Below are 23,099 nucleotides of genomic sequence, written 5' to 3' on the forward strand. Positions count from 1 at the left end.
TAAATGCATTTAGATTTACTTAGCAGACATCCATGTTTAAAATGTAGACATGAAGACCAAACTCAACAGATGCATATACCTCCAAAATAGATTTATGGCTCCAAATCTAATTTTTTATAAGCTGTTCCTTTGTGTGAAGGGGATTTACTAGGCTCACAGATATAATTACATGGTCTCTGATTGGTTGAGATAATGCAGTGAAGAAAATTAAAACTTTATTTTAATTAAAAATGGCAAAAAAACATTAGAAGTTCCAGGGAAAATAATGTGAAGAAGCGTAGCAGTTTCTTTGGTGTCCTCTGTCCCCTCAAACACATATTTTTAATTAACAAAATGTTTGAGGACTATTATTTGTAACAGACTACCTTAAAAGTCACCTTCAAAAGTCACCTTCAGGCCACATAACAGGACAATTATTTTCAGTTAGACAACCTTCCAGTTGTGCTTAAAATTAATTTTTTAGCAAGGCTTTGCATCATGTAGAATGAGAATGTCATCATCATGAACTCAGTAGTTCTGTCCCTTGGCTTTTTATTTCATACTGCTCATGGAAGCACCACTAAACAACAGAAAATCTGTTGCCAGTTTCCTTCTGGGTGTGATTCAAGGTCCTAGTCATTACCTATAAAGCCCTACATGGCTTAGGGCCTGGTTACTTGAGGTACCACCTGTCTCCCATAGTTCTCAATTTTGATCTTACCTAAAAATAAATAGATTTTTTAAAAAGGTGAATGATCACACACTAATCCTTGAGGGTACTGGAGCAAGGTACTCTGGAAAAGCAAAACTTTCCCAAACAAAGACTCATTGCACTGACCCTAATCGGCCTAAATTGTGAGATTACAAAGCTCCATTTATTGAACTGATTGAAGGGAATGTCCTGGCTCCTTATGTAAGTTTTCCTTTTATTTACCCATATCTATTTGTTTAGGCAAACAGATCATAGGAAACTATCCTGTTAACTGGTTGCAAACATAGGGCTAACATATGTGGGCTGTAAAAACCTGGCCCACCAACAGAATTTCCTGGGTCTCTTTGCTGACATCTAGTAATCATTTGGATTTTTGCAGCTGAGATGTGGTAGCCCTAAATCTATCACAACATCTGCTTGATGCTTATTCTCCCAAACTTGCAAAATCTTACCTTAAAAAGTCGTCTAATTACACCATCTAATACATCCCATTTTGTTTTACCACTGACCCTGATGGAACCTATCAAATATGCCTGTATTCTTTGATCCTACAAAGAAAGGAGATAAATAAAAGAAGAACGAGATCACTTCAACGCTGCCAAACTATTATTTTGTCAAGCTTATCTGAGTATTTTTCTCAAAAGATTATTTTTTTTCAGCTATGCGATAGATATTGTAACAAATATGATGCAGATTTTATATTAAAACATTTCTTGATATAATTATGAATGCACATATTTCTGTAAATCACAGCATAATTATACTAAAATGCCAATATATCTCAATGATACCAATGTAACTACAGGATGAGAAAAATAAAATGGATTCATTCAATATTATCTGTTGTGCTCTACACTGAATATACTGCTGATTAGAACAGAACTGTGTTTAGAGCAATAGCAGCAGCTAGAGAAAGATAATTAAGATAATGATATGGCAATAAAAGTTGGAAGTCAGAATACCTGCGATCGACCGTAACCTTTGTTTATTGTGACAATAATCTTAACGTTCTGGCCTTCTTTATGGAGAGTTCCATCTGCAACATCTTCCAGTAAAATATCTAAGCAAGCAAGCAATAAATATAAGTGCTCTTTAAAAATAAACTTAAATTTGTGTGACTATATTCTGTAAAAGGCTATGATTATAATGGCCTATGATATTGTCATTTGGTCTGCTGGCAAAAGCAATATGGGTTGAATCGGTAAATCAGTATAATTTGAATACACAGATTCTGTCATTTGGAGTCAGATTCCAACTTAGGATGTCAGAATGTAATATATGCAGGGAAATATTTCCAAATTGTATGCGAGTACTTATCTAATTATTGAGGATGCATAAATAGATTGAAAGCCACCTCCCTGTGTTACTGAATATTTAAGATGGTTATGGTATTAAGAGATTAATCAGCATATTGCATCCAATGCAACCAACCATTTGCAGAGGAGTTCAGCTGGGTGCCACAACAAAAATAATCAACATTTCAATAGTACTCTCATGTGGTTGACAGTAGGAGATGGACAAAAAGGAAAGACAAAGAATTCTAAATAGATGTTACTGTTATGTGACTGAGGTAAATCACATGCAAGATGAAATGAATAATTAGAAGAAAAATTCACCAACGATCTTCAAGTATTAAGCAAGGATGACTCAGCTGAAAATTATTGCTCATATACAGTTTCAGTTTGGTAAACAGCATCAGTAAAACATGTTCATTTTTCAAGTCTGAAAGAAGGGTTATGGTTTTTGTGCATGAAAATTAAGACTTTGAATCAGCTAAAAGGGTTATGTTTGTTTTAGGGCAAAAATAAGTTTGGCCAAATTTCCTTATCTTTGGTTGCCTATTCTGCTTGATATCAAATATGAGGAACCTTAACATTTGTAATTTTTGGAACATCGATCATTTTACAAAAACAAAATAGTACATGCCTATTTAAAGGTTTGGGTTTGGTGTATGAGGGCTTCAGTGTATTATTGTAGTTTCAGATGTAATGTTTTTGATTGCTTTGGGACTTGAATCCAAATTTACTCTTATAGACTTCTGGAGCCTTAGGCCCCATCCACCTGTTACCTCATTCAAAATGTGACCCCCCCCCCCAAAAAAAAGAAGAAACGTAGCCACAAATAATAAGTAAAATGCTGGTAGGTTCTTGGTATTAGTATATGTTAATAATGAAAAAGCAGAACAACATGGAAAATATTAGAGAATATATACACATACAGACACATGGAAGAAAAAATGCATATTTAATGATTCCATATCAATATATTTTGCTGCATATGTATTGTATACACATAGGTTGTATACTGAGTTCTATTCTGCTGATGGAAGAAGCTTCTTCGATCAGAAAATTTCCTCAGGTGAAGGCAGAAAATGCCCAGCCAATGCTACTGCTGCTCCTACTACGTACAATACAATAGAAAGAAACAACCAAAAGGTAGCATGATATTTCAATTTTCCTTTATATGATAATGAATTCTTTCAGACGTCACTTATATAATGAACAGCTTTCCAATTTTAATTAAATTTCTCTATACTATGACACTAAAATTGTATTTGGCAAGAAGTATGTAAGTGTGGGTGAATGTGTCTGGGGAGAGAAAGAGGAGTAGTACCTGATGCAAAAATATTTGTTAAGCGAATATAACTTTTACTTACCAGATGTAACTGAATCTGTGATGTTTAAGTTATTCAGAGAAAGACCTAAAGACTGTCGCGAAGAGGAAGAAGATGTGCTGCTTGAGGACTCTGAACATGGCCTGACTGGTTTCCCAGTGTTTCCAGTCTCAGCCTTCAAACGATCATTCTCAGCTTTCAAAATCTCAATTTCATTCTAGCATTTAAAATACAAGTAAGCAACAATTAAAGAAATGAAGCAAAGATTCATTTAAAAAATTTTTTAATCTCTCTAGTGTATTATCGATAATCATAATTTAACCATTAAAGTCAAACAGTTAATGCAGGTGGAAAAATAGAGAGAGAATTTTCATTGGTACAGCAGCTGGAACTTTGGGGATATCATATTTTTGAAATGCATCATACAGCTGTAACTATGGTTTAAAATAATGCCTATCTAATTCCATGACAATTAGCCTCAGTTTACTTGCATTATTAAGATGCATCCAAGTAATAATTTTAATGGGAGACTTCATGGAATTAAAAATAGCCTTAAACAACTAAACCAAATCAAACTAAGGATCTATATCCTTCCATTGAAAACACCAATTTCAGAGGAAAGATATTTATATTATTAGAGAAATATAATTTCTCTTTCTTCCCCTTCTACATAAGGGAAGAAAGGGTTCAGTTCTTCCTTTAGGTCTGCTGCAGTCACAGAAGTTATCAATCCATTAAACTAATGTTGGCGCACTAAAAAAAACAACAACCACTACATTAAATACAAAGATTCTAATTTGGACAGCAGCTGTTCAGTTATTTTGACAATTACAACTATTATTTAACTAAACAAATGTTGTAAGTGAAAGCAGAAGGAAAATTTACCCACTCCTTAAGTAATCACAGAATACAGGACATAGAAGACAGAAGACCTAACCTAATATAATTACAGTTGCACACAAAAGTTTTATTAAATTGTATGTGTATGTGAGTCTGTAAGTGACAAAATCTGTACATCTTTCTGCATATTTACTATTTTATGTGCAGTTGTTTACAATTTCAGAATAAGAAAATAGTAAACATGGAAAGTGCAGAAATTTGGATAAATTACCCTATCGGTAATATTATGTAATTCCTCCTTTGGCTGGAATAAGAACTTCCAAATGTCTCCTGTGGTTGAACTCTTATAGTTCAGAAATATCCTGAGTTTTTCTTGCTTGCACTGTATTTTAAATACAATGTATTTATAATACATTGAAAATCTCCCCACAGATTTTCAGTAATATCCATGTATGGGGATTGTGAAGGCCAGAGTTGCTGAGAGTCAGGTGGCATAGAAATTTAATATATTATTATTATTATTATTATTATTATTATTATTATTATTATTATTATTAATTATTATTATTATATCTCTTTCACTAGGTATTTATTTTATTTTATTTAGCACATTTTTCCACCGCCCATCTCAAGCATGACTCTGGGCAGCTTACAATACATTAAAACAACAATTCATATCAATTAAAATATTATAAAATATAAATATACAATATAACAAAACTCTAAAAATATATAAATATTATAAAATAGATAACTAAAAAGCTAAAACCCAAGATGGTAAGATGTTAACATTTCCCAGGGCTGTATTATGGCGCCAGCCACCCCCATGATGAACTATCCCCTCTCCCTCCCCAAGTGAGGTGGCACAGCCATGTCTTAAGCCCCTTCTGGAAGGCCGGGAGGGTAGGGCCTTGCCTTATCTCTGGGGGTAGCTTATTCCAAAGGGTGGGAACTATGGCAGAGAAGGCCCTCCTCCTGGACCCTGCCAATTGCCTCTCTCTCGGGGACAGGGTCCACAACGTGCCCTCTATATACTATGTACTATATACTATATACTACATACTATGTACTATAGATATTAACTGGTATCTACAGTATATTGTTTTAAATTCTGGTTTTGAATTTTCATTTTTATTCTAGCATTTCACAAATTAAGCAAATGATAAACAATATACTATATTCTGTCCTTTTCTCCTTCCAGAATTGTTTTGTTCTCTTTCTTTAGCAGAGTTCTGTGACAATCACGTCTACTCAGCTTTTCAGTACAAAAGGGCTCATAGCTCCACAGGTAAGAGAAACATTTTATCGAATTCTTGGAACTTGATTTCGAGTTGGTCTGAATTGTTGTGTTCTCTCCTTCAATCTTGCACTCTGAACATAGCATTGCAATCACATTAAATGCTCTAAAATAGTAGGTGAAGTACTGCATAGTAAATGTAAAGCATACATCTTTCTTGTTCATCATCCTTACCTGATGAACAAGAAAGTCATAGAACAAAAAGGCAACACTGAATGGTTGGAGTTGGAGCCATAGAATTAAGCAGAACTTTATCTCTTCTAAAAAATTGATGTAGTTCTGACTGCATGCTTCTAAATCCCCAGAAGTCACTCTGCTTTTTGAGTAAGTTATCTCCTAGCAACATTTTGCAAAAGAACTGACAATTATAGAGAATTTCTGCCAATAATCGACACAGGGATGCTATGCAAGATAATATTTTTTAGAAACAGACTGTTCAATCTAATTCTGTTATTTCATCTAATTATTTTTCAATCCCAATAGAAACTCAGCTGTATGTTTGCCTCTGATCCCATTTCATGGCTCTGTTCAGTTCAGGGTGGTTACAGGAGGGCTTTAAAGAAATGGCTTTTTTTGAATAATGCCCTAATCAGTTATCCTAGAGAGCTTACCTGCATCCGGTTCATGGCTTCTCGAATTTGGTCAAGGTGATGGGCAGAGCTGAGGGCCTCAAGACGAATATCTGTTAGCTTGAGCTCTTTCTCCCTGAGCTCATTTTTCAGCTGCAGAATTATTTCTGCCTCTGCTTCTGTGCATTCACAGATCCTAAAAAAGAGGGGAAAATAAAGAGCAGAAGATTAAAGGAACGTTCTCTTCTCAAGGCAGTATATTATTAGAGTATATCAAAGAATCAGAGAGGATTTCTGCTGCTGATTCCTAGGAGCAGGAGGGAGAATTTCATCAAAGCAACATTAGTTAATTCAGTTTAAAAACATGAAAAGGGGAAACAATATCTAGATAAAATTAAAAGGTTGCTTTTACAGATTTCCTATTTAGTTCCTTTTATAAGAAGAACAGTGATTTTTTAAACTCTAAATGCAGCATCACTGTATTTTGCAAATCATTCCTATATTAAACAGTAACGCTGCTTTCATTAAAAGTAAACAGTTTCCAAAATAGTACAAATTAAAAGTTCATTGCTGATTTTAAACTATTGCTTTTAATCTGTTGATATGGTTTATCAGGTGATTTATCTTTCAGTCCAACACATGTATGATGAGGTTGCAAAACACTTGCGTTTAATATCAGTATGTGTGAACTGTCTCGATTTTTTATGGTGTTCAAACTGTCTATGCTATGATTGCAACATTTAATCTGCAACTATTTCAAAAATACTAATATTGAACATTTTCCTTAAGTTGCACAGAGTGTATTCCACATGTAAAACAGGAAACATTTGTGCATGGCATAACAGATAGCAGAAAGTGTATACACATGAAATTATGCTTCTGTTTCTGAAACCATGTAAGATGAAACCAAGAAATTCAGTTTTAATATTGAATTAAAACTGAATATTCAAATTTTAATTCCTTCTTTTGGAGCATAAAAACATGTCCTTTGTGCTCATTATTAAACTGATGTAGAATAGCAACCATACTCTACACCTATCAGTTTATTCTACAACATATAATTGATATACTGTATTTTCAAAGCATGCCTGCAAACATGTTTGGGGAGAAAATAGAGAACATCCTTCTAGTTCTTGGATAAATAACTCCAAGCTCCTTGTGCCAATTTACCGGGATCTATGCTTGTAGATCACGGGACCATTTTGCCTTTTCTTTGGAGCCCAGATTAGAGATGACCTGCATATACACGCATTAGACAGACAGATGCAAGTGAAAGAAAGTAAAGGAAATTGTTTAGAAAATGAGAAACCAAGAAAGAAACAGACTTAAAAAATGCAGTAGAATGAAAAGCAAAAGCTTTAAGAGGGAATGATAACTAAGTATGGAGATCATGCCACAGTTTAAACAACTCTTGTTTATGCCAGTCATTATCATGTTGAATGTGCAAACAAAATAAATTACAATGTTTATTTATGAAACCAAATCTTCAGGTAAAAGACTTGATGTGCAATTTTAAGGTTTAACTGTGTTCAGTGGGATTTATATCAGCATGCATTGGGATGCAGTTGTTACATACAAGATTGCTATTTTATGTCCTAAATTTAAGGCACGTTTAAGCTACCATTTTAAGAGAAGCTGCTTGGACAGGATATCTCCCATGACAGGCTAGTTATGAATGTGCAAAAGATTATTTCAGCATGTCAGAACATTCAGATATTTGATATCTGCCTCTGCCCAATTTGTAATTTGAAGTGATGCATCTCAGCAACAGCTATATCACATGAGGAATCATGACTGCAATATTATAGTGCATAACTGTGAACTAGAAAGAAAGATAGAAAATCCCTTTTAACACATCATTGCAGTTTAATATATGGTTTGAAATGAGTATCATTTCTTGATCCACCAGCAGCAGAACATTCTGCAAAGTGGCAAGTCTCATGTTTCATGCCAGCATGATTGTAAATTTAACTCTACAGACTCTCAACTCTCTTCCATCTATCCTGGAATTGATCTATTGGGCAGCAGATTCTGAAATGTGATTCAGCTAGTACGTGTGTATTTTATTGCAATCAGGAATGAAGTGTGTTACAACAGATCTGCCTACCTCAGTATTCAGCAGTCAGAGCCTATGTAAATGCCAGTGCTCCAGGGTTTACATTCTGGGCTGCTTCCTCTTACTTTCTAAGTTAATGGATATTTGGCCATTTTCTTCTTGGTTTACAGAAGGCAGCTGGGATATGTTGTCATAATGGTCCTTACTAGCCTGGGAACTGCTGGACCATGCTACACCAGCTTCATTCCTACCAGCAGGCATCAAAGTTGTTGTATTCATGGTCAAAAGAGTTTCAGGTATTGAACAAAAGGGAACATGTGCATTCTGATAAGAAAGAAATGTGATTCAAGAAGTTGGCAGGGTATTGTGAGAAATACATATTTTTGACACAATTCATTTTAAGTTGGCAATTAATTTTATATCAGGAGTGGCTCCTCCTTTCTCCTATTAACAATTTCATTTGCACGCATGTGCATACTTGAGTATGTGTTTTTTTTAGTTTACTTTGCTTGTGTTTGAGCAAAACCAAGTAGAATTATTGTTTAGAGATTTTTGCTTACTATTGGGAAGTGGCATCATAAGAAATGCAGAGGGGAGAGCTAATACATGCAGGCTGTTCTTCCTATAGATTTTTAGCTTCACACATTTACCCATGTGAGTAATTAAGTGTCAGGAATGCCTTAAGGCAGAAAAGAAAAATAGCAAGGAACAATGTGCTGAACATATGGATACGAAATGACTATTTTTTTAAAAAAAAAAGCATAGCAAAGTGGAAGCAAGAGTTAAAAGACTTAATATGAAATATAAGAACAATGATGGGGAAAAGGACAATGTTTCTATGAGATAAATACAGGTAGGCCTTGCATGAGATAAATACATGATTGCCCTGTTTAGTGACCATTCAAAGCTATGATGGCATTGAAAAAGTAACTTTATGGCTGGTCCTTGCACTTACGACTGTCACAGTGTTCCTGAAGTCACATGATTGACATTTGGGCACTTCGCAATCAGCAGGCATTTACAACATTGCAGTCAAATGATTGCCATTTACATGCTTCACAGCTGGCTTCTGACAGAGTCAATGGAGAAGCCAGCAGTAAAACTGCAAGTCAGAGTCACTTGATATCTCATTTAATGACCACTGGTGATTCACTTAACAACTGCAGTGGAAGTGACATCATAAGTCAGGCGCAGTCACATTTTGCTTAATGACCACATCGCTTAGTGACAGAGTTGCTGATCCCAATTGTGGTTGTTAAGCAAGGACTACCTGTACAGAATTAAGATGGCTTGAATTTAAAGACAGAGGCAATACCTCTTGGAAGCACATGATCACATTTCAGAAATAATAGTGGTATATTTTCCAAAAATATTACTCATAAAAATTAACACTTTTGAAGATAAACTTTTCCAAAAAGTGTAAACATACAGAGAAGTTGATTGGGATGGCCTGATTGAAGTAGATCCACAATCTCCGGAGCTGTGAGGTAATTTAGGTGAGGATGGAAGAGATGAATCTGTGACTTCTTCTATGTCAGAATGGGAGGAAGGAGGTTTTGCAGACTTCTTCTTCCCAAAAGCTTGTTTGAATGAACTCCTTAGCTAGAAGAAAAGAAAGGAATGTCAATGGATGAGAATTATCTTTGATGATTTAGCTCTCTTCATATTTGAGAGAGCTCAAATATTTCTTTTCATATGAGAAGTTAGTTTGCAGAGGCCAATCTAGCTACTACCTAAAGTAAGTATATAGACAAAGCAGAATATTAACATGTGCAACAGTATCTTCAGGAACATGACAGGGTGCTTTTTAAAATTAACTGAGCACTGTGTTATGGGGAAATCTGCACAATCGAACTGTATCGATAAACAGATACTCATTTAAAACCCCACATCTCCAGTGAAATCACCATCTCTCTGGCATTCACTTTAAGATGATCAGTCTTAAATAAGTGCATTGTTTTTTTAAAAAAAATAAATAATTGGTGTATAAAATACATTGAGTTCCAATCAACATGATATTGTGCATTATTTTAGGGAGGAGACTTTTTCTCAGAAATATTAGACCCTACTACTTCTACAGTAGCACTGATCAGAAATAAGCATATTGAAGCTGCAATATGTTTGCTTTTCTGCGGACAAGAAGCTGAAAGGGTTGGGAAAGAGAAGGCATTTGCTGCAGTTCTTTTAAAGAAGCAAGTTCATGTACGCAAGCATGGCCTTTATTGTCAAGAAGCTCTTATCCGTTATTGAAAGGTTCAGAATAGCCAAACAGCCATTTATTTCAGTAGTTGAGATGGCAAAAGCTAGGTTTGTAATAAGCACCAAACTATTATGTTTGAGCTGTCAAAAGCTTCCTATGAACAAACAAGTTACTCAAACAAAGGAAAAAAAATATGGTTCCCCAATAGTTGTTTTACTATCTGAATGATTCTTCAGCTAAACTTTGGAATATTTTCTTTCATAAAAAGAATTGACGTGCATATTTATATATGTATTTTGTTTGCTGGAACTTCAATTTATTTGAAGTATATATTTATTTCCCTGTTCATCAGATCAATTTTTGACTTTTGTTGATAAAAATATCAGCTCATTTTGTATGTTTTTCTCTTAAGATACAGATTTTTATATGCAGTTTTCACTAGTATCTGCATTTTTATAATAATATCTGCTAATATCCACCTTTTCATATGCAGTTTTCACTAGTATCTGCATTTTTATAATAATATCTGCTAATATCCACCTTTTCATATGCAGTTTTCTCTAATGTGTGTATTTTGGCAGACATTTTGTTTGGAGAACTGCATTGCACTATTTGGAAAAGGGCCAAAATAGAGGAAAAATTGCATTCCAGTTGGCATATTACTTTGGAAAGCACAAATCAGGTTGGTTTTTATGAATGTGAACCAACTTTCTCTTCCATCCCTATTCAAGAACTGGGAGGTTAAGAACTGATTAACCATTATCCAGCGTTTCTTTCCCCTGTTTATGTTTTCTAATAAGAAAGAAATGGATTTTGGCGACACTTCCCCTTTCTAGATTTCAAAGTTGGAGGTCAAATGAATAGAGAAAAACTAAGGAGACATAAAGAATAATATTTCAGAAGGGTACAAAAGCCTACTGCCAAAATGAATAGCAATCATGCCAAGAAAGAGTTCTTTGAGATGCATGCCAAATTTTCCAGGGTTTTATATTCACCTCACTTCCTCTAGAGTTCACCTTGCAGAAACATGAAAGAGTGTGCAATTACAAATCAAGGGAATGACGTTGGAATCAGTATTTTTTTTAAAATATTACCTGTGTAATAAACATATTTTAAACAATAAAAGTATTTTCCTATTCTTATTTCAGTAAAATTCGAGTTCTTGTAGCACCTTTCTCAATTCCAGTCCTTTATCTTTCTTTACATTTTCAAGATATTTACTACATTTCCTTCATGGTACAATAAACTATCAATGGTGTCTACAGAGTGTGGTCAAAAGAGATAGCAACTGCAACAATGCAATCAGTTCTGCCTGTTTTTTATGTGCGACAAACATTGGGGAAAAAAAACCAGTCCAAGCTTTGATTGCACCTTTGTGGCTGCCATCTTGACTTTTTTAACCATACTCCATGGACACTCCTATAAAGTACTCTGGACAATTAATATATTTTATATAGTGAACTGAAATATGGGGACTTGTGAAGTCTGCTACTACGTAGTGATCTGAATTTACTTGGTACATCAACAGTAATAGATCAAGGTGCAAAAAATATGTAACTATCTACTATATCAGCATCAACAGCTATATTTAAGGAGGACATTAAAACAGTGATTTACATGGATCATTATGTTATTTATGAACCAAAGACTTATACAAAAGGACAGGCAGTCAATTTAACTTTATAGAGTACTTACCCAATTTTTCTTTTTCTTTTTCTTAGAGTCAGCATCATTACCACTACCCATGCTTGAATGGCTTGTACCACTATTGATGCTGGAAACACTTTCAGAGGAATGTTGTCGTCTTATTCGCAAATCTGTAATATAAAGAGGAAGGGAACAGTGTGGACATATCCTCTTTCCCCATGTAACTCTTTTCTAGTCTTTCAAGTGGTATCTTAAACTTTCCTATAGCCTTAATTCAGTCTATAATTGTGACTATTTAAGGAAGGATATAAAACAACTAACGCATCTCCTGATTATTCTTGATTGTTTTTTTCTAAAACCAGAACAGAGGAACAGAGTTTAAATTCATGGAACTATGCTTGCTTATGTTCTGTCCTCCTCTGAAGCTTCCTTTTCCCCTCCTGCTCATATCTGTTGGAACATCATGTGGAATGGCTTCTGGATGGCTCACAGTTTAGAGAAGATACTTAATAACAATTGTTCTTGTGCAAAGAAAAACTAAGGATCCAAGTCAATGTGCATAATTCAGCCAAAGTTTTAAACTAAAGCAGCCATATACTTCACATTCTTACTGGGATAAACATGATTTGAAAGTGCTTGAAGAGATGACATGCTAAAGGAAGCCAAAAGATGTATCTGATAACTAAGAGAATCATCCTAAAACCCTTGCATTACCTGCTAGAAGTGATTAAAATAAGGTGGAGAGGGATTTTACAGAGGCCTCATTGGACCCAGAGAGGTCTAGAAATGGAACAAAAGGAAATGTAGTCCTAGAGATCTGATGGGTCCAAAGTGATTTGGTTGCCCCTTAAAGGCAGCATGATCCTGTCTATGCCAATGTTGGCATAGTTTATTCCATCTCCCATTCTCATTTAATGTAAGTGGATAGAAAACTAAAAAATTCAGCATTCCTTTCCATGTCTTCCACATGTCTTCCACACAGTTGCCTTGAGCTATGAAGGATTTTGATACCAAAATAGTTATGTCATGCTATTCCTCCACTCAGGATTGCTTAGTAATTCCTCAAAAGAAGTCAAAATCTTTGGAAATGAATGGAGTTGCACTTTTTTTTAGAAACGGACACACTGCAAATATAAATAATTTTTCATATGGAAGTATCTGCAAACTTGGCTCAAATACCATCCTTTGAAAAAACAGAAAGGTGGTAATTAGTTCTCCAGAGAGGAAATGAGCTCCCTTTACAACCACAAAAAAATGACGCAGAATCCCCTACCTCTTGGAGTGTGGTCAGGGCCATTCAGAGCTCCTTGAATAGCAGCCTGTGCGGCCGAGTTCTGAGCTTTCAGCATTTCAATGGTTTCCCGTAGTTCTATGAGTTCTGATTCCTTTGGGAACAGGAGGGAAAGGCTCAAAATGTGACAAAGTAATCATGTTTTATCCTCTGGGGTAAAAACACACATAATGGAGTGAAAGGAAGATGGAGGTGGAAAATGGAGGTGAAACTAAGGAGAAAATTAGGTTTCATGTATGCTTCCCATCTCGCTAATAAAGTGTCAAAGTCTTTAGGTTATTTAAGTTATTCATCTCTACAACCTGCTGCACAGCAACAGTTTTAGAGGGGAAAGTATAAACATTTATGAAGACATGCATTGTATTTCACATGTAATGCAGGGAAAAAATGTGGTATGAAATTATTTAGTAAGTGTAATGCACATTTGAAATTAAATGTTTCTAATGTTGATGTTTGCAGCTCTCATTTTATATAATGAAGATTAAAGTCCTTTAAAATCTTTATTGCTAGTCAAACCAAGAAAGATTTTTTTTTTAAAGTACGTACTCAGATATTTAGAAAACCTTATCAAGGTCAATGTCAGTACAGTAAAACCTTGATTTAACACACCATGGGGGGTGGGGGGAAGAGTCTGCTAGCTCCATTAAATTAAATCTAAATTATGACATTTGTTTAAATTTACATCACTTGTGTCATTCTGTAATTGAATCATTTGTCATTTATATCAGTATTTCTCAACCTCAGCAATTTTAAGATACATGGACTTCAACTCCCAGAATTTCCCTATCCCTCATTTTTCCCATTTATTTTTACTTTTAAGTTTCAAATAATTCATTTTCCATGCATCCAAACTGAATCCATTAATTTTTTTTCCAGGACTCTGAATGGAAGATCCACCAAGTAAATAGTTATAAAACACAAAAAATAGAAAAACAATGGTTTTTTTTTTTTCTGTTTTATAGTTTTTCTTTTTGATAAAGTACACATTCCTAGGGATGCGGTGGCGCTGCGGGTTAAACCGCTGAGTTGCCGATCGGAAGGTCGGTGGTTCGAAACCACGCGGCGGGGTGAGCTCCCGTTAATAGTCCCAGCTCCTGCTCACCTAGCAGTTCGAAAACATGCAAATGTGAGTAGATCAATAGGTACCGCTTCGGCGGGAAGGTAACGGCGTTCCGTGTCGTCATGCTGGCCACATGACCCGGAAGTGTCTATGACAACGCCGGCTCTAAGGCTTAGAAATGGAGATGAGCACCGCCCCCTAGAGTCGGACACGACTGGACTTAACGTCAAGGGAAACCTTTACCTTTACCTACACATTCCTATAAAGTTGCTATCACTTTTGGTGGGAGACTCAGCTATACTTTTTCTAGTGGGAACTGCTCTGGTTTGGTTCTATTACATGAGATTCTTTAGCACCAAACCACCTGTCATTTAAAGGCAATTTTAAAAAGTGCACAGATAACAGCCTAACAGCTATAACGTTTTTCTTGCCAGCTTCACTGCTCTCCCTTTTTCTCACACTGTGAATCTTTTGTAATTTTATGTAGCATTCTAAATAACATACACAGAGAGACACACATACACACAATCTACAAATTAATGTAAAGGGAAATGTTTGATTTACCTAATTTTTTCATTCATTTTTAGAACAAATTTGCATTCCTATAAATACTTCTTGGAAATAAGACAAACTCTTTCAGGAGTTCTTTGGAAAATCGTATATTGTAATGCCAAGGTGATTCATAAACAAAGCAACACCTAGTCACACAATGTAACATTAAACCAAAATTATATCCTAAATTTACATGTCAGGTATTATATCAAATATTCTTAACAGTGAAGTCAAGCTAAATCTGTCTGCCCTTTCCCTTCAAGACAACACTGACAGAAAGGCTAAAAAACAGGGTTATTTTTCTCTCCTTGAAACATTTTGTCTAATATTTAGTATTCTGATAATGCTCTCAGACTGGAACAACTACCCCTGTCAGTTTATACCCAGCTTTTGTTGCTAAATCTTTCAATACAGATTAAATCCAGAGTCACAAATGTTTTAATTAAAACCTGAAAATGAAAGATTTTATCTTCACTCTTCTTTCTGATATAGCTTGCTAACTCTAATGATGAGTAGTGTGATTCTTACAGAGCCTTTGTGAAGCTTTGGATAGCATGCGTCATGAAAGAAAGATGCACCAGTTTGTTTTTCTTATACTCCTCCTTCACTACAAACTCTAATATAAGTCAGTCCCTTTAGATTAAATTAGATTTTCCCCATTAAAGCATCTGCTGGTTCAAACATACCTTTTGTTCAGCTGTCATTGTTAGGCTTTGCAACCGGCCTGTCATATTCCCTAAGCTCTTTTCAAATGCAGCTACAAGATGGGCCTGTGACAAAGGGGAAGCATTCATATGCAACCAGGATTTAAAAGCATTCAGTAAAATCTGGAAAATAAGCTTGATTGTATTTTTGCCATATCATTATTTCCAACACAAATCTGCTTCTACTTAGAGTAATTTCTTCAACCATACCCTTACCTGCTCAAATGTACAGTATGTATTCCAATTTTAATTTTACATTTGTTCTTCAAATGTGTGGAAATATTTCCATACTATATTGCTGGTCTTCTTTACCATTTTTGTTTGTATTAACAATACTAGAAATCTTTGTCAAACACTTGCATTTTCAATGAAAGTTTTAAACAAGAGATTCTATAGTAAAAGAGGATAAGGACTACATTATATGGTTTGCTAAACAAGTTGCATACAGCTGCATTTCTATGTTGTCTTTAGGCTAATATAAACACAGGAGGAAAATACTGACTGAAATCACAGTGAGTGGAGCAAAAGTCTTAAATATTCCCCATTTGTTTGGAGAATGTTTATGGTTTTTAATTCCAAAAGCTGCCTGGGGTCACCATGTATGAGTCTTATAGATCTGTTAAATAAATAAATATCTTCCTTATATGTGAATTTAAAACAAGCTATTGGCCCCTCCTGTATTAATACAGAGCAGTTTCAATCAGGATCAACTCCCCACCCCAGCAGGTGTCCTTGGGTAATGTCAATAAAACAAAAACAGCAGTGATATAAAAATGGTCTATGAAAATACATATTGGAAAGATGGTGAAATATCCACTGTCCCTATAGCTGAATGCTTAATACTCTGGCAGCCATAACAGCAGAAACAGGGCATCTGGGATGTGCTGGGGGCAGATCTGGAAATATTTAGGATCTGTAAGATATTAAGTCTTTCCATTTCTCTAGCAGGGCACAAGAACGAAGACTGGTGTTTGAGAAGTGCAAATGTTTCTCACCCAGCTGCCTCTTTCCTAACGACTAAAGTTATGAAGAAGCCTGAAGTTTTGTTTCTCAGGAATTCTCTCTTCTCTCTCGTCATTGGAGTGTTTGGTCTAAGTTCAAAATGACTAAAACTATCACAAGAACTGGATTTCATAGAAGGTGCTCAAGAGTGGGGATAATTCATAGAAGGAAAAAAACCAGTTTAAACCTAGGAATGAACATGATTTACTTTCTAATATATAAAAGGTGCTTGAGAGGTCTCTTTCACCATTATTAACATTAAAAACAACAATGTTGCATCATCATATAGCCATTCCAGGAAGTACTGAGGAAGAAGCTCTTCAGCAAGCCCACTAGTTTTGTAAGAGTGTTGAGCTTTTAAATCACAGAGAACAGTGAAGAAGGGGGTTTCATCACCTCATAAATTTCAGAAATTAAGTGCAGCTTCCAAAAACCCTTACTGGGGATTCCCTTTTTCCCAAGGAAGGATAAAGGCTAGCCAAACATTGTTTTGGGTAATGTTTCTCCTCTCCTATCCATGTGTCTGTCTGTCTATCTGTCTGTCCATCTGTCCATCCAATTTATAAGGCTGCCTGACTCCATGATATATATACTCCACTGGGCAGTGCATAATGTTATAAATAGATTCAAAATAATATACAATTAAAAAGAACAATAAACATACTGAAATAACAATAAAATACAGGACCTGAACACAAAGTATTACCATAATCGTCCCATCACACACCCTAGTTCAAGGCCTGGAGGAAAAGCTAGATTTTTAGGGGCTGTATAAATGAAATCAGAGTGGGGAATGTACAAATCTCATGGGGATGCTATTCCAGGGGGCAGGTGCTGCAACAGAGAAGGCCCAGTGTCTGGGTCCCATCATATGACACTGTTTAATCAATGGGACCCGAAGCATGCCACTTCTATCTGATTTTACAGCCTGGGAAGCAACTAATGGAGGCATATGGTCACTTAGATAGCCAGGCCTTATGCCATGAAGAGCTTTATAAGGGATAACCAGCACCTTGAATTTCACCCATTAAGTAAATGGCAACTATGAAGCAGAAGTATTATATAAATATGTTGTGGCATGTGCATAACTGCCTATGCCCGGCATTCTGGAGCAGCTGCAACTTCCAAGTGGTCTTCAATGGAAATCCCATACTGAGCACATTGACACAGTCCATGTGAGGGGACTAAGGCATGACTGAATATCTGAATGAGTGCAACTAGTGCAAGAGAAAAGAGGAAAACCACTTCAACACTGCCCCCCCCCTCCTATTCCTCATAGGGAGTCTAGAAGGAAAGCATGATCAATGGTATTAAATGCTGATGAAAGATCAAGGAGAGCAAGGATGGTTGCCTCATCCCTATTCTGGTTTTACCAGAGGTCATTGACAATCATGATCAATACTGTCTCAGTATTACGCCCGGTCTGATATTTGACTCAAAAGGGTCTAAATAATGTTTCCTCCAGGACCTTCTAAAGCTAATGTTTATTTTCTGACAGTGATAATTACTGTACTTTGAAATATAAACTCATTCCATAGAAATTCAAAATTTCAATTATCTCTTCTATTTTTAAATAAAATTTAATTACTTTCTTTTGTCTTTTATACTACTTTATGGACTAGATAGACAATAGAAAAGATATGTTTATCACTCTCTTGCTGATGAGAAAATGCTTTAACTGTAGCCATGCATATTTGTGTAAGCCTTGCTGATTTCACTGGGTTTTGTGTGAATACTGATTGAGTAATGGTGACTTTTTACTAGAAGTAGAAAATCATTAAAAAGGCAGTTTTAAATATAATTCAAATGAAAAAAATAAAAAACAGTTCCCATAAAAGAGGATGACTAAGTGTATGACAGTAGTTTACGTCTAGAAGAGAATGTATGATAAGGATGAGGAATTCTGACATGTAGGCTTACCCTTGACCCTATCCTATCTTACTGGATGAGTACCTTCTTCAAAGCACTTCTCCTTCTTGATTTCTACCACTACCAGCCTTCAAATCTGTTTCTCTGGCACATTCATTCCACAACCAGTGAGTGACGAGTCAGACAAACTACTCCACATTTTTCCCCACTGCAGAAGGCAAGGAGAGTGTCTTGCCAGTTTATCTGTTGCATGCCTTCTCTACTATGCTTGCGATAAGACTTCACTCTTTCTCCATTGGATTAAGCATAAGCCAGAGATTTAGCAAAGTGAAGGATGATAGATCCCCACACAAAACATTTTTCCATATAAAAATACCTTTTTGCAATGATCTACAATTGGACCCAACCCTGCAGTCAAGTCCAATCTCTTTCCCCAGGCCTTAAAGTCAGGTTGAGCAGATTCCCAGTTTGGATGAGTTGCAGTACAGTATAGTTTAATCTGATCACCATTTTATTGCTTAGTTGGTTTTTATGCATTGTTGTTTTTCATATTGAATTTGTTGTGTTTTTTCTTGTCTGCTGCCCTGAGTCATACTGTTTGAGTTGGGCAACCTTATTAAATAAATAAGGAGTTATTACCAATATTGTCTCCTGCATGGATAATGTAGGGAGAGGGATTTCCTTACTTTAATCCTCATATTTGATTATACCTAGCCTACATATAGTTTTCCATCTCTATAAATTAACACCATATTGGAGCTCTTTCATCCCCCCAACTCCTCCTGCAAGCCCTTCTGTGCTGTCTCAGTGTGGTGCTATGGTTTCCTGGGAGGGATGAATGAAGAACGTTCAGAGTGTATGTCAAGAGTATATATCCCCAGGAGGGTCACCCAAGGCGTGAAGGTCATCCCAGCTGCCCAGCTAAAGTAAGCAGGCACCTATATTGGGCATCAGTGATATAGGAAGATGCAGGAGGCAGATGATCACTTTAGTGACAATGGCAAAGGCATCAATTCATACTGCACAGGAGAAGGCAGTGGTAAACCACTTCTGTATTTTTACCAAGAAAACAACATGGATAAAATCTATGTGGTTGCTAAGGGTCTACACCAACTTGATGGCACATAATCAATTTTCAGTGTTTAGGCCTTTTCACCACTTCCTACTGTATGCTTAATCATTATATTTGCTCATAAACTCAAATATTATAAAATATTTCAGACAAAAGCAGCCAGTAATCATTGTGCCTCTGGAGATTCTCATTGATCCAGGAACTATAATAATAATTTATTTGTATGGAGTTCTGCTTATTAGAAGAACAGTAGAAAGGTTTTAACATATTTTTAATGCATTCTCAGACATTTGTCTTTTAATGCCCCCTTCCTTTTTTGTTTTGTTTTGTTGATGTTGCTGCTGCTTTTGTGCAGCTGGTACTTAAATACACTTTCACGATTTATTAGCAGAATTTATTAGTACACTCATGTTGGAAGAATTCTCTCGACATTTGTTTGTGATGTAACACACAGCTCATGTAAAATCCTGGATATCATCTCTAATACTTCATTCCCCTAAGTGGCGGTGAAAGTGATCTTTCCCAGATTTACTGTGGCTATATATGCAGAACAAAACTATATAGAAATTATTAATTATGATAATAAATAACTTACATTTGCTGACAATTGCGATGTTAGGGTCGCCACCTTTTCCTGAGATGCAACCAGTTCCCGCCGTAATTTATGAATTTGCTGGATATGAGAGCAAACACAAAGTGTTCTAAAATATGACATTTTATTCACTTGCTTTAATAATCTAATTTAGAGCACAAAACATAGCTGGTGTCTTTTGTTCCCAGTTGTGTGTTTGATTGGTATATTAAATACTTTGTTAAAGAATACATGAGCCCCGTTGGATCAAATCAAAGACTTCTTTAATCCGGTATCCTGCCCTTCATAGTGCTTACAACTTTGTACTATAATTTGATGCTGCGTTTATTTGTGTGCTATTTACTGGATAGGTACAGTAATAAATATATTGCTGCATATGTGTATGATTATCAAATGCTTCCTAGAATAAAGAGCCATCTTCATCCCACCTTGGAAATATGTGAGCAATAACATTTTCCCACTCTTCGCCAACAATTGATATCCATAGGCATGTTGGATATTATGCTGGAAAAAACACAGCTATCATGACCAAAGTGTAGCTTGTGACAACTTATCAGTCACACAACTGTTTAGCCTCCTTTAAAGCTATCTAAGCTGCTGCCCATCCCACATTTTGTGCAAATAAATCCCACTGTTTTGACATTCTATTAATGAACAATATGCAGTTCACTGCTTAACACACAAATACTGTACATAAACATACATTTAAGGGCTCAGAAATATCTTTTTTGGAGTCAGTGAATGCTGAATTACGCTCTGATACAAAATGTTAGTATTAAACTTGTGAAGAAAGGGTTTAACCATTTATATACCTGGTGAAATGCCCCAAAATAATTCCCTCAAAGACTGCAGTTACTCTTCAGCAAGCCTACAATATTCGATTATAAAAATATTACTGTAAAAATGTAGTTGATCGTTTTAAAATAGTTTCAATACAGTGGTGGTTGGTCTGGGCAGATGACAGGATAAATTTATCTATCTATCTATCTATCTATCTATCTATCTATCTATCTATCTATCTATCTATCTATTTATTTCCTATCCCACCTTTATTATTTTTTATAAATAACTCAAGGCAGGGAACATACCTATTACTCCTTCCTCCTCCTGCCACAACAGCAACCCTGTGAGGTGAGTTGGGCTGAGAGGGAGTGACTGGCCCAGAGTCACCCAGCCGGCTTTCAGGCCTAAGGCAGGACTAGAAGTCACAGCCTCCTGATCTCTAGCCTTACTGATAATCATACCCGTATGCAGCAACATATTTGTTACTGTACATATCCAGGAAATAGCACACAAATAAATGCAGCATCAAAATATAGTACAAAGTTGTAAGCACTATTCAAACTGAAACCGGTATGTATTTGAAACTGAGGTGCTTAGGTTAAGACACCCAAGAAAAAGCTGTAGTAAATATTGAGATTTTTATGAAACGATAACAACGACATATCATAGAGAAGACTACCCACTATTAAAAGGGCCTTGTCTAGAGTCACCTGCCTCAGGTGCTGGAGCACTTGAAACAGGGTCTTGGAAGAACATCTTCAAAGTTGGATTGTTAAATATAAGAAAAATGCCACACAGCCACAACTATTTTAATTTACTGAATATTATATAGTAAGTATATTTATATTTACCTCTGAATGTGCCTTTTCTTCAGCCTAGAGGGAAGATAAAGTAGTTATTTATAAAAAACTTTTTAATATTTTGTAAATTCTTTATGTACCAAATACTGTATGGTTTATTTTTTCCCACATTCTCTTTTTTGTTTTCACTCTTCAAGTATCTTTAAAAGAAACACACACACATGCCTGGAATCTACATGATTATCAAAAAAAGAAAAGAAAAATATCAAAACAAAGGGCTTAACTAAAAATTAATTCCCAGGTATAACTGTAGATAAGAATTAGATTGAGAATATAAATTGTAAATACTTTTGAGTCTTTTAATAACTTGGAATATTATCAGAGTTTGGGGTTACTGGCTGCAATTCTATAAACGGTCACCTGGAAGCAAGTCCAAATGAATTTGATATACTTAATCTAAATAGAGATTCAAAGGATATCAGAATAAAATACTTCTAAAGCTTACTAACACTACCATAAACCCAGATGTTTTAATATTATTTTGGACAGCTTCCTTTTAGAAAGGCTGCTCAAATAATGCCTAGTGAAGAGCTCTATAGAAATTTCCATAACAAAGACTATTATTCTTAAAGCTATAGTTAAAGCAATTGAAGTTGTGTCTCCTCCTTTACTGAATATTAACACAGAATCATGAACAGGAGAGATATGCAAAACCACTGACCCTCAGAACATGCCTATCTTAAAACAAAAAGCCATTTTGAGTATTCTTCTACAAAACAAAACACTTAAATCTGAGAATTTTATCCCAAGTATAAAACAAAACAGTGTGAAGCGTGAAATAAAATTGTGCAGTTTCAAGAGCTGCCAGGTTGAGTGTTCCAGCTGTTCTGAGTATTGCAATCAGGCCAATGTTTTATGGCTTGTAACTGGGCTGTTTTTTTTTCATATCCTTTCTAGCCCAGGGCACTCATGTCCTTGCTGCTCTCAGTTTAGACCGGATCAGTTAATTCTGAAAAAAAAAAATACATGACCAGACAGGACTGCTTTGTGCATGCTGTTTAAGTTATGGTGCTGTTGAAAGACTCAAGGATATTTTATGAACTTTGAAATATAATATTTAAAGTAAATGAATAAAAGCAGAAGGAAGAATAAAAGAAAAAAATGAAAACAGGTTTTACCAAAGTTTATATTGCTCAAAAGATACAGATATAATGAATAAAGGAGGGTGACTGATTCTCTGATGTACTATTGAAGCAAAAGCAAAAATCGTCCTGTACCTCTTATCCTGATAGTATGTACCTTGAAACGTATTTGAACTGAATGAGTTTTACCCCAGTTGTCTATGAAGATCAGCAGGGGTATTGCTAATAAATGATTATGTCCTTAAAGAACAAATCATGCTGTAGATTTCAAATCCAAGAGAATACCATGCCCATGTAATAAAAAGTACTTCAACTTCC

At 35.5% G+C, this 23,099-nt stretch overlaps 1 protein-coding gene across 1 annotated transcript in view; it reads right to left on the bottom strand.

Moving 5' to 3' along the window:
* The window catches only part of NAV3 (neuron navigator 3), a 144,550-nt gene that overhangs the window by 15,397 nt on the left and 106,054 nt on the right, over nucleotides 1-23,099 (bottom strand). The window contains exons 19-29 of the mRNA XM_063309338.1: nucleotides 21,691-21,714; nucleotides 20,060-20,137; nucleotides 15,504-15,587; nucleotides 13,188-13,299; nucleotides 11,963-12,084; nucleotides 11,263-11,283; nucleotides 9,497-9,669; nucleotides 6,054-6,207; nucleotides 3,348-3,522; nucleotides 1,654-1,751; nucleotides 1,144-1,239 (exon numbers count right to left, since the gene is read on the bottom strand). Coding sequence (XP_063165408.1) covers nucleotides 1,144-1,239; nucleotides 1,654-1,751; nucleotides 3,348-3,522; nucleotides 6,054-6,207; nucleotides 9,497-9,669; nucleotides 11,263-11,283; nucleotides 11,963-12,084; nucleotides 13,188-13,299; nucleotides 15,504-15,587; nucleotides 20,060-20,137; nucleotides 21,691-21,714 — 1,137 coding nt within the window. The remainder of the gene's footprint in view (nucleotides 1-1,143; nucleotides 1,240-1,653; nucleotides 1,752-3,347; nucleotides 3,523-6,053; nucleotides 6,208-9,496; nucleotides 9,670-11,262; nucleotides 11,284-11,962; nucleotides 12,085-13,187; nucleotides 13,300-15,503; nucleotides 15,588-20,059; nucleotides 20,138-21,690; nucleotides 21,715-23,099) is intronic.

The sequence above is a fragment of the Candoia aspera genome, chromosome 7 (assembly GCF_035149785.1).
Source record: "Candoia aspera isolate rCanAsp1 chromosome 7, rCanAsp1.hap2, whole genome shotgun sequence".
Taxonomy (NCBI): domain Eukaryota; kingdom Metazoa; phylum Chordata; class Lepidosauria; order Squamata; family Boidae; genus Candoia; species Candoia aspera.